At 48.6% G+C, this 12816-nt stretch overlaps 1 protein-coding gene across 1 annotated transcript in view; it reads left to right on the top strand.

The window, feature by feature from the left end:
• The window catches only part of LOC148897286 (glutamate receptor ionotropic, kainate 3-like), a 50631-nt gene that overhangs the window by 21952 nt on the left and 15863 nt on the right, over positions 1-12816 (top strand). The window contains exons 2-8 of the mRNA XM_088999141.1: positions 3210-3383; positions 3543-3800; positions 3896-4077; positions 6115-6168; positions 7927-8097; positions 8316-8459; positions 11825-11932. Coding sequence (XP_088855267.1) covers positions 3210-3383; positions 3543-3800; positions 3896-4077; positions 6115-6168; positions 7927-8097; positions 8316-8459; positions 11825-11932 — 1091 coding nt within the window. The remainder of the gene's footprint in view (positions 1-3209; positions 3384-3542; positions 3801-3895; positions 4078-6114; positions 6169-7926; positions 8098-8315; positions 8460-11824; positions 11933-12816) is intronic.

Below are 12816 nucleotides of genomic sequence, written 5' to 3'. Positions count from 1 at the left end.
CCTGTGACTGTAAAGTGACCTTGAGTTTTGAAAGGCGCTTAGAAATGAAATGGGTTATTATTATTATTATTATTATTATTATTATTATTATCATCATTTGCTAGATATTTGCTATCTATTATCTGGGTAGCTATCTCGCTAGCTAGCTATTCACTATCTAGCTGGCTGGCGTTCTAGCTGGGTATCTTTTGGCCATCGATTGGCGAGCTAGCTAGCTAGCTTTCTATTGATTTGAGTGACTTCCGGGTTGAGTGAACCCGCTGGCGCGTGTGGCTGCCGCTGCTCACCCACAGAAAAACGGATCCTGTGACTGTAAAGTGACCTTGAGAGTTTTGAAAGGCGCTTAGAAATGAAATGGATTATTATTATTAGTAGTAGTAGTAGTAGTATTAGTAATAGTGATGTGTTGTTCTCAAATGAACCGGCTCTTATAGTCGTCTCTTGGAAGTGAATGACTGGTACCGATTCTTAATAAGGAGTCATATCAATAAAACATGATATATTTTACATTAGAAATTCGTTGTAATTTACATATTTTTTGGTGGTAAATTAATTGTGCCGGAATTGCCATGACGAAGGGGTGTGCGGGCCGAGACTCGGTTTCCATGGGTGCTTTCCGCGGACGCAACAAATTGCCGAAGCGGAAGCGTTTGAGCATTAAATGAGATTTTGCAAAGGCGTTGTTACACGACACCACGGCGGAGCTGCGGCGACACGGTCGGCCGCGCCGATGAGCGCTACCGAGGCGCCTCTCTCCGCCTCGGACGGGAAGGCGCCGTCAAAGGTAATTAAAAGCGCCAGCCCCCGTCTGCCATTTACATGTTAATAAATGGCGGCCGTCCACGGAAGCAAAAACAATCTGCGCAACAACAAACGAGCAAACAATCCATGAATAACATTGACGGTGAAAAGCGGCCAAAACAGTCACGCTGAAAAAGCGCTTGTTGAGTCGAAAACCCAAGAATGAAGAGGAATCCCAAGATCTCTTGTGCTGAGGTGTGCTGAGGAAGCGGCCGGGCAGGTCCCCGACGGGAAAATTGTCTCGGTTTGATGGTGGCGGATCCCCAAAAAGCAGGCAGGAGGGAGCAGCAGGGTGCAATTGACAAATTGGATTCAATAAAGTCAGCAGGAACAAAATCTGACAGTTCGAGATGAAAAAGGAGAGGATCCAAGCATCCATTTCAGCAGTGGATCGGGGAAGTGTGGCCATGCTGGCAAAATTCTGGGGATCAAGAAGGTCTTCCAAGCCCTTTTGCCAGCGGCAGGAGAAGTAGAGCCAATAAAAATGGTCCGACTTGATGAACAGTGTTTTTTAATTTCCCTTTCGCGATAGCCATCGTCAATTTAGGCGAACAAATTGAGTCCCGCGGGGCTGCCCGGATAATTGTTATTGTGTCGTTATTCATAATTATGGACGACTGCATTCGGGCTGAAATCGGCTGTAAACATCGGACCGCTTTGCGCTTGCCGCTTTTTTGTGTCTGACGATGCTTTCATTCATCCATGGCGAGCTCGCGAGACAAAGAGACGTCGGTAGTAGGCAGGTAGGTGGGTTAGTTAACCCATTGACTGATCGACCGATTGACCGAGTGGCTGATTGATTGATTGAGTGATCGCTTACTCGCTTGCTCGATAGATAGATAGATTAGATTAATAAAGGCAAATCCAATACGCGTGTGTATACTTACAGTTATACGTTGAAGTGTATATGTGCATGTGAAAAATGTTCGGTGTGCCACCTACTTAAGTCAAATGAGAGGACAAAAACACAAATTTTGAAGGCAAATGCGTCGGCAACCTGAAAGGGAAAAGAAAACAACCTGAGGCGCGCTTGCGTTTTGGCACGCCGTCATTCCATCCGTCACGCACTTCTCTGGCGCTCTGTGGCTGAGCGGAGTCGGTCGCTGCATGTTCAAAAGAAGCCTTTTCATGGGTACCCAGAGCCACGGAGAGCCAGTCGACTTAAGCTAGCTGGCGGGCACAATGGCAGAGCGCGCCCGTCTTCCTTCCTTCCTTCCTTCCTTCCTTCCTTCCTTCCTTCCTTCCTTCCTTCCTTCCTTCCTTCCTTCATTCCACACGTGGCCGCATTTGTCCCGTTGTTTATTTCCAACATTATCTGGAGCGACGGCGCCACTTTTGGACGTCAAACCGCGTGTCATTGTTGGTCCCTTGAGGGCCTGCGCACATCACTTGCCGCAGTGCGCGGGGGTTTACAGAAACACAGAGCTGCAAAAAAAATAGATAGGCAGACGACAGAGAGAGAGAGAAAACGGTTAGAAAACACAGTGAAATTAGGAATCGATTCAACTTGATCAATAGTTCAAAGGCAGAGTGTAGAGTGCAAGGTTAAAATATCCCATCAAGCAGGCTCCAAAAATAACCCGCTCAAGCCATCTGTACACTTGATGCAAAAGCTATCAACCCAGCTAAACAGAACTCAGTCAAATTATCGTCAAGAAAGCAGGGCAACTTCACTCGGATATCGTCAAGAGGCAACCGGGAAGTTCGTCATCCATTGATGATTTCAAGGCTAGCCACGGATGCTTCGAGAACTTGAAGCGTCGTACAGGGATTCATAGTGTCATTCATCATGGTGAGGCAGCCACTTCTGGAGGAATCTTTCCTGAGGATGTCCACTCCATTCCATCCAGACATTAACAACCATCACAAAGGTAAGTAAAACGACTTTATCAGACAGTACAGTTTCCATAGCACACTTATTATACATAAAATAAGGTATATTTTGTGTAGTTTTAAGGCTTATTTAGTAGAAAATCATGTTTTATGGGGACCTGGGAACGAATTATTCTCATTTCAATGGTTTCCTATGAGAAATTAATGTTTGGGATACACACATTTTGCCTTGCACACCCTGTCTGAGAACCAATTGAGTTTGTAAGCCAAGGTGTCACTGTACATCTTATTGGTGGGGCGCACACGAAACAAAACGAAAGAAAGCCATTGACTTTTGCCGCCTGCCCATCGCTGATGTCAACGCCGCCGTGGTGGATGCACTCGGCTTTACAACAGCAATTTGTTTCGGGGTCACTTGGGGACATGTTCAATTCGACACCCGCGTCCGACGATGAAAAGGATGAAGCGAGGGCAAGAGTCACCCGGCAAGCAATCTCGCCGCTGAAGACGTTTGCGCGCCGCCTGGCCCTGCGTAACGTCCGAGTGAATTAACAGCGGCGTTTTTGTTTGTCCAGGCGGCATTTTCGAGCAAACGGACGGCGCCGTCTCCCTCGTCAGCGCCGAGGAGCTGGCCTTCAAATTTGCCGTCAACAACATCAACCGAAACCGGACCCTGCTGCCCAACACCACGCTGACCTATGACATTCAGAGGATAAACATCTACGACAGCTTCGAGGCCTCCAGGAAAGGTGAGGCCACGGGCGCTAAAGGTCTAAACGGTAGCGACCGCGAGGCCAAACAAGAAAAATAAAATGGCAACCCCAATGGGTCAAATTGGAGCCGAGTAAAACCAAACCGGTGGGGTCCCGAGCCAAACCTCTCTCTGTCGGTCTCCGTCTGCGGGGCAGCCTGCGACCAGCTGTCCCTGGGCGTGGTGGCCATCTTCGGCCCGTCGCACAGTTCGTCGTCCAACGCCGTGCAGTCCATCTGCAACGCGCTGGAGGTGCCGCACGTGCAGGTGCGCTGGAAGCACCACCCCGCCGACAACAGGGACACCTTCTACGCCAACTTGTACCCGGACTACTCGTCGCTGAGCTACGCCATCCTGGACCTGGTGCAGTTCCTCAAGTGGAAAACCGCCACCGTGGTCTACGACGACAGCACAGGTAGGCGGGCGAAACGTCACCGTCGTACGTCGGCGCGATGGCCGCTGAGCGTCCCGGCTGAGGTCCGGGCGATGTCATCGCCGTGTCTCTTTCAGGGCTCATCAGACTGCAGGAGCTGATCATGGCGCCGTCCAGGTACAACATCCGGCTGAAGATCCGCCAGCTCCCGGTGGACACGCAGGACGCTCGGCCGCTCCTGAAAGAGATGAAGAGGAGCCGCGAGTTCCGCCTCATCTTCGACTGCAGCCACCACATGGCCGCGCAGATCCTCAAGCAGGTCGGCCTCACCGCCTCGCCCGCTTCAAGCGCCGAGGCGCCATCGCCGCTAGTATTTTCACTCACAAAGGGCGCGCTAAAACACGATGACGTAGCCACTAAAGTCAAAGCGGTATGATAAACAGGTGATGAGTCGGGAGCGGTCGGCATGCGCGGCGAAAGAAAAGGCGGCAACTGGAAGCGATGGAAGGGGGAGGGCCAACAACCTACGACTGAGAGAAGCCCCCCAAAAAGTCAAAGGCAGAATCCAAAATGGGGCTGAGACGAGGCGGCACCAGGAATTGGCAGATACAGTGATACCTCACTCACCTCGCTTACGAACGCCTCAAGGACACTTTACAGTCACTGGATTTTTTTCAATCAGGCTCCACAAATAACCCACACAAGCCATCTGTACAAGTGATGCAAAAAGCAATCAGCCCAGCTAAACATAAAACAATTGATGAGGAACTAGGTAAAATTATCTCTGAACGTTACTCGGATATCGTCAAGAGTCAACCTGGAAGTTCGTCATCCATTGATGATTTCAAGGCTAGCCACGGATGTTTTGAGAACTTTTAGCGTCGTACAGGGATTCATAGTGTCATTCGGCATGGTGGGGCAGCCACTTCTGACCATAAAGCTGCCGAAGCTTACAAGGAATCATTCCTCAAGATGGCCATTCCATTCCATTCCATTCCATCAAACCATCAACGACCATCACAAAGGTAAATAAAATGACTTTATTATATAGTACCGTTTATTTATTTAATTACAATATCACAGCACATTTATTATACTTAAAATAAGGTATATTGTGAGTAGTTTTAAGGCTTAGAAAATTATGTTTTATGGGGACCTGGGAACGGATTATTCTCATTTTAATGGTTTCCTATGGGAAATTAATGTTTGGGATACACACTTTTTGCCTTACGCACACACTTTCTGGGAACCAATTGAGTTTGTAAGCCAAGGTATCACTGTATATCCAAGGAACATATCCAGTAAACTGAGACAAAGCAATTCCAACTTGACATCAAAGGAGATCTGGCAAACCGGGCCAAGACCCAAAAAGCGGTTCCACTTTCCTCATGACCTTTTAGGGGGAGAATTGGAGCTTTTTTTTCCCCACTGAAAACGCCCCTTCCGAGAATCCAGTCAACCACGCCAAGCGCAACCTGCAACCGACTCGGCTTGCGGGATTTGGAAACACCAAGACGGAGCCCAGCCGAACGGCAAGCTAACATCGCGCCGTGTTGTCGAGAGGCTTTCTGCTTGGCAACACGAGCGGCTTTTCGAGGGAGTCAAAAACGGGTTGCCATTCCCGCAAAAACCTGCCAGCACGCAGGCAGGCAGGCAGGCAGGCAGGCACGGCGCTTCCGTCGGGACGGAGGAAGACATTGGCCTTGATGTTGACATTCCTTTAAAGCGTGTCACCTTGACGTTAGCTGACAGCGCCGCCGCGCCCCCACGAGACTACGGCGCCTCTCCGCGTCAAAACAAGTGGCAACGACGGGGGATGAACAGACAAACTGAAAGAAAATCCACAACAAGACCAAAAGGCGACCATTTGCTTGAGTGACTCGCTCCGTTGGGTCAAGGAAACTGGGTTGGGGTTGGGTTTAGGTTTAGGTTTAGGGTTAGGGTTGGGGTTGGGTTAGGGTTAGGATTAGGGTTAGGGTTAGGGTTAGGGGTTAGGGTTTAGGGTTTAGGGTTTTGGGTTTAGGGTTTTGGGTTTGGGTTTGGGTTTGGGGTTTAGGGTTAGGGTTAGGGTTAGGGTTTAGGGGTTAGAGTTAGGGTTAAGGGGTTAGGGTTAGGGTTAGGGTTAGGGGTTATGCGTTATGGGTTTAGGGTTAGGGAAACTCTAGAAAGAGCGGCCTGCTCTCCTTTTTGTCCTCAGTTGCGAAGATGGCAAGCGCAAATTGGCCCGGACGGCCTCTGAGTCAGATCTTCAGGACGTGCACGCCAAATTCACTTCTTCAGCCGACATCCCGTCAAGCTTATTGTTGATTTGTTGAGCAACTGCTTGTTGTTTTGTGTGTTTTGTGTGTTTGTGCAGGCCCAGACCATGGGGATGATGACCGAGTACTACCACTACATCTTCACCACTCTGGTAATGCCGCCCGCACCCTCCGCAACGTTCCTGATCAATGGCGCCGCCTAGTTTGTGCAATATTCCAAACTGCCGCTTGGCATCGGCGCGCAGTCTTGACTCCATTTTGTGGATTTTTGAGTCTGGCGCCTTACCTCCATTTTGTGGATTTTTGAGCGAGTTCTTTTCACCATGGTCCAAAGGCGCCACAACGGGAGGCACTTTACCTTCCGCCGCCACCTCCCCCGACAACAAGCGCCAGCTGCAAGCAATGGCTGCCTTGCCGACGCCGTTGCTTCCCCCCCTCTCACACAAACACACTCAGAGATCCAGTTTGCCTGTCTCTGCGGACCGGGCCCGTCGGCGGCGATAATGCGTTGTGACATGGAGGCCCGGCCCTGACGTGTGTCATCTTTGGTGCTCCGAAGCGTGGCCTGAATCATTGTTTTGACACGCTTCGTGTCTTTGGAGCGTATGCGCTACTTTCGTTGGTGGTGGTACTGCAACAGCAGCCCTGTACAGAAGAGCATTAGGGCCAGGTTGAAATATAGAATTTTTTTTTTAGAGATGGGGTATTATTCGGAAAAAAAAGTTGTACATTTGCCAGTTTCAAACTCGCATATTAGCTAGATTTAAAGTCACAAATTTGCTAGATTCAAACTTGCAAATTGGCTAGATTTAAAGTCACAAATTCGCTAGATTCAAAGTCACAAATTAGCTTGATTCAAACCAAAAAAATTGCTAGATTTAAAGTTTGAATCTAGCAAATGTGTGACTTGAAATTTGCTAGGACGCTGGATGCCGTCAATCGAATCGATATCGGCGCAGTTTCTGGGCAGGGGTGTGCAAATTGTGTCATTTGGATCAAGGTGGAAATTTCATTGCATGACGAGCGGCGGGCTAACGGGAAGGCCTTGGACAAAAATACATCAATGGACACGCCAGCTGCCGTTAAATCATTTCTCCACTTGTCGCCGTCTTTTGACGAGCGCAAATCAAAGAACGTGACGATTGTTCGGCGTGACACTCCGAAATGCTCGCTAAAGTAGGTGGGGTCGCTTTCCGAGCTTTTCAAGCTAAGAATACAAAGCGAGTGCGACGGGAACGTTGGCAGACGTTTCTTGCGACACCCTCCTTTAGATTTGAGCCTTTTGAGGGTGTCACCAAAGAATCTTGTTGCGATTAGCAGTTGGTTTGGGCCACGTCGCACAAAATCCAAACCGTCTTCCAAGTGGGGCGGGATCCAACTTCAAAGAAACGCCATCCGTCATAAATCCCATTTGATGAAAACGCTATCCAAGGGCTACGGGAGAGCATTAGGGCCAGGTTGAAATATGGGTTTTTTTAGAGATGGGGTAATATTCCGAGAAAAAAAGTTGCACATTTGCGAAATTTAAAGTCAAAAATTTGCTAGCTTTAAAGTCACAAATTTGCTATATTTAAAGTCGCAAATTTGCTCGATTCAAACTTGCAAATTTGTTAGATTTAAAGTCATAAATTTGCAAGATTCAAACGTGCAAATTTTCTGGATTTAAGCTCATAAATTTGCTACATTCAAACTCGCAAATGTGCTAGATTTAAAATCACAAATTTGCTTAATTCAAACTAAAAAAAATGCTAGATTTAAAGTTTGAATCTAGCTAATTTGCGACTTTAAATCTAGCAAATTTGCGAGTTTGAATCCAGCCAGCAATGGCGCCGATATCGCTTAGATTGACCAGACAAAAACCAGAATGAGACAATGAAACTCTGACCCCAACCCCCACGCGTCTCCCGAAGGACCTGATGGCCATTGATTTGGAGCCGTACCGCTTTTGCGGCGTCAACATGACCGGCTTCCGCATCCTCAACGTGGACAACCCGCTGGTCTCCTCCATTGTGGACAAGTGGTCCACAGAAAGGCAGAAACCCCCCAAACCGGACTCGGGCCTTCTGGAGGGCATCATGACGGTAAGTCTCATCGCATCATCTCCGCGTTCGGGCTCAAAACGAGCGCAATCTGCGCTAAGGTGACCTCGGCAAGGAGCAAGTAATTGCTACGGCGCCGGCCTCCTTACAAGCGACCCGTCATTGGTGGAAAAACGACTTGTTCTGGACTCCCGCCTTGACCGGGGCGCAGAAAGTGAGTCGCGCAAAGATGACCCCCGCCACCAACTCTGCCATTTCAGACGGACGCCGCTCTGACCTACGACGCCGTCCACATCGTGTCCGTCTCCTACCAGCATGCGCCGCAGATGACCGTCAACTCGCTGCAGTGCCACCGCCACAAGCCCTGGCGTTTCGGAGCTCGCTTCATGAGTTTCATCAAAGAGGTAACGATGCACCGCCGTGGCAAAAAAAGGGGGGCAGGGAGGCAGAGCGGTGTGGAGTCTGTGTTTACCCAGCAAATCAATCACAGGCCCAAACAAAGCGTCTTGATGGACACAGCAAAGCTGCGTTGTCGTCTGCGGTGTAAAATTCCCCTCAAACCTTATTTTATCTTGGGAACGTCGCGACCTTTTCAAAGGACAATTTGTCATACTTGCCATACTTGCCTTCGGTGTATCAACCACCGGGCTGCCTTGTCGCCAGAGGCCGGCCCGGATGCTAATATTCAGACCTCCAGATAAGTTGTCGGTTGTTTGATAGCTAGCCACCCCCTTCCCCTCCATCACCTACCCGATAGCGAAGGTCATTTCCGTTGACTAAGACGGCGGCTTTGACCCTGGACTTTTCATCCCGAGTGAAACCCCCCCAGATCTGGCACCGCACCGCCGAACGCTTTTGCCGACCGGCGAGGAAGCACATCCTGAACGCGACTTGCGTCCACGCCTGGTTCGGATCCGATTGGAAACGGAGAAAATTGGGAGTGGGAAATTGCCGGCAATCCGTCTGGGGTTATCTCGTCCTTCAGACTTGGTGTCGTCACACGGACCTACCAGACGCAAGAGCGCTTCGGGCTTCGCCGGAGGTCAGGCGCCCGCTGGATCGCTCAGCCGCGCCTGAGCTCTGATGTAACGCTGAGAAATATGGCCAGACGTCTGACGCAGGGGGAGTCGGGATCCTCCGAGGCTCCCGTTAGCATCTCTTAGAGAGGATCAGCACCTTCCACGACTTTTCGATTTTCAGTTCTTTCTCTAACGCACTGGCTCTTAGCCTGGGTTCGATCGTACCCTTGGGGTTTGGTGAGTCGATCTCAGGGTTTGGCAGAGCCTCCGCCGACACACTTAATTAATTAATTAATTAATTACAGAAACGGAGCATTTCGTCCGGCCCCAGAGGTCGTTTCATCCGTTGTTAGCAATCGGAAGAGCTCCGGACGAATCGGAGAAATACCACAGGAAATCGTGGGGGCAGTAGAGAGAAGAAGCGTACCAAACGGGAAAAATGAATCCAGAGAGAAGAAGAGAGGCCAGGTAGACTGCTGCTGCTTCTCCCATTCACAACCAATGAAGAGGCTAGCCAGTAGCTAGCAGTAATCAACGCGTGACTGTCGTTGTAGTATGTCGTTTTTATATTACTAATACTATACTCATACTAATTATGTCGGGCAAAAGAAGAAAGTGGTCGGATGAATATGTACAAGATGGATTTTCATGTATCACGAAACGTGATGAGAGTGAGCGTCCTATTGGCATGATTTGCAAGGCCAAGTTGAGCAAGTGCCGTCTAGCACCAGCAAAACCAAAGGAACACACGTCTTCAAGCTGCATGAAGACGGACGGAGAATGCAGGAACACAACACTTGCTGAATTCAAGGTGAAGAGAGCTGGATTCCATGAAAGGGCCACTCGGCCTACTCTTGTATTTGGACCTGTTAGCAAAGTTTATGCATTGTGTTGGTATTGTTCTTTGTTCACGCACGGCTGGCTCATTTTGTGTAGCAGTAAGAAACGGTTCTATGTCTTCAATTTGAAAATTGTTATTTTTCAATCAAGAGGGGTTCGGTCAATGCATCTATGAAACTGCTGGGGTTCGGCACCTCCAACAAGTTTTAGAACCACAGCTCTAGTGACTGAAAGTAAAAATGGCCGCCAGGCTTATTTTGTTGAGGTTTCTCGCAAGTCCTCAGAAAGCCTGCCGGTCTTACTTGATGGACTTTCAAAACCTGTCAGGAGGCGTTTGGGAGCCACAGGATTGTCTTTCCAGTGTGTTGCACAAAACCCAGCAAGGAATCGACAGCCTGGCGAGGCGCGATGGAGTCTCATGTTTTTTTTATTTTTCTGTGTCTTTTCTCATCACACCATCCGCTGAAGCGCCTTCGCTTGATCAATCTGCCGAGACAGCTCGCACATTGCAACTATCACAGCGGGCGAGGCGCTCGTTGCCAGTCGCTCACACAGGCTTGGGAAATACACTGGGATGTGTTATTACCTTCCAAAATATCACCATTGTTAATACCGACAACCGCTAAAAGGGCTTAGCTTTGCAAATGTATTCGGAAGGGTTTCTTTCAGCTAGGATGAAAGGAAAGGTCTGTCAAACTGCGGTGGGAGCAGCCATGATGTTTAGACTGGAGACAGTGCCACTGAAGAAAAGAAAAGACAGCAAGCAGAGCTGGAGGTGGCACAGGTGAAGATGTTGAGGTGACCAGGTTGGATAAGATCAGTGACCAGGAGTGACCAGGTTGGATAAGATCAGTGACCAGGAGTGACCAGGTTGGATAGGATCAGGAATGAGTATACCAGAGGCCGCTCCACTTGTTGGAATGGGGGCCTTTCTCCCGTGTGTGCGATACCCCACGTCAATGCAACGGTTGACATCTCAAAGGTTTGGCGTCCCTTCCAGATCAAATAGCAGCCGTTATTTATATTCGTGCTCGCGTCCGAGGTCTGCGCACTTGTGTCGTCACGGGCAAATGATTGAAACGTCCTTCGGTCTGCCAAACGTCACCTCCAGAGGACCCGACGGCATTGTCTTTTTACCGTCTCCTATCGGGAAGCGGCCGTCGGGGTCTCCGGTGACGATCAAGACCAAAGCCAATGAAATATTATTGCATTGTTGTCCTCATGCCGGTTAAGGACAACACGGCGCCGCTCGCTTGTAAAAACATCCACGCCGGTTTGATTTACACGCAGCCCGAAGACAAAGCGGCAGACGGGGCTTGAAGGTCGAAGAGGCCGAGGGAGGCCTTCAACGCTTGGAGGAAATCACTTCGGATTCAAGCTTGAACAATCTACGGAAGGGCATTAGGGCCACGTTGAAATAGTTTTCATTTTTAGATTGGGGTATGATTGTGAGAAAGAAAGTCACAAATTTGCTCCATTCAAACTGGAAAATTTGCTAGATTTCAAGTCACACATTTGATAGATTCAAACTTGCAAATTTGCCAGATTTCAAGTCACAAATCTGCTCGATTCAAACTTGCAAATTTGCTAGATATGAAGTCACAAATTTGCTAGATTTCAAGTCATTAATTTGAGAGTTTTAAAGTCACAAATTTGCTAGATTCAAACTTGCAAATGTCGCGAAAGCACAAGTTGACATCTGCAAGACTCAAACTGAGTCACAAAATTGCAAGCAAGGCGAAAACGTGGAAGAATATATGGAATCTTGGAAGCTCTTTCTTCAATACAAAGCTGATTATGATGGGCAGCGTGTGTGCCGCCTGGAGGGAAGACCGTCCTCTGCCACCCGCTGAGAACGCACATTCTGGTGGGTAGTTTGGTAATTGATTGATTGATTTTGTTTCTTCCAGTCCCAATGGGACGGACTGACCGGGAGACTCTCGTTTAACAAGACAACTGGATTGCGGACAGACTTTGACCTGGACATCATCAGCCTGAAGGAGGAGGGACTAGAAAAGGTAATCAGAGCCACCACACTCAAATCTTTCTGCTGTCGCTTGTTTTTCCCTACCATAAAAAAAAATGATCCTGTGACTGTAGAGTGACCTTGAGAGCTTTGAAAGGCGCTTAGAAATGACATGTTTTTCTTATTATAATTATTACAGTAAAGTTTTGTTATATGGATAGTACTGCTTATTACGATACTATTTCTATGAACGCAAGGAGAAAATTTCCATGCCGCAGGATCGGATATATCGATAGTCCCGTTATATCGATATTTTTTCCCACTCCCGAAAAAATCGATATAACGAGTTTGCACGTGGTGGAGATCGGCTGCGGCACTTTTCTCCCCCAACTTTATGCTGCGCCCTCAACTGGGGCTTCCGCAGTCAGAGACCATTTGCTTTTCCCCCAGAAAATGTCACAGGAGTCCATTTTCCTCCTCTGTGCGCAACAAATAACAGCAAACAGACGAGTGTAATTCAGCTTCCTAAAAAGGAAGCAAATTGGCAATTCCTTGAAATGCGAATGGATCATAAAGCAAATTGGATCCCGGAACACGTTTGCTCCTTAATTGGCGTCTTTCCTAATGATGATTTCAGGTGATACCCAAAAGGCACTTTGCTTCGAATGGGCTCAATAAGCAAGAAATACAGTGATACCTCAGCTTACGACCGCTTTAGCTAACCAACTTTTCGCCTTACGAACGGTAAATTCACAAGAATATCATCTTGGCAGACGAACTACTTTTCGGGAAAGAGACGGCGCACCACAATGAGTTTTCGCTTAAAGCCGCACGTGATTGGTCAATGGAGGGAGGGGACACACACAGCAGTGAGCGGGGGGGGGGTTACAGAAACAGAAACACACACACGAAAGGGAGACGACAGAGCTTGAAACA

Source organism: Hippocampus bargibanti, linkage group LG06 (assembly GCF_051943395.1).
Source record: "Hippocampus bargibanti isolate YZ-2025 linkage group LG06, ASM5194339v1, whole genome shotgun sequence".
NCBI lineage: Eukaryota > Metazoa > Chordata > Actinopteri > Syngnathiformes > Syngnathidae > Hippocampus > Hippocampus bargibanti.
This window is presented reverse-complemented; position numbering and strand designations above follow the sequence as displayed.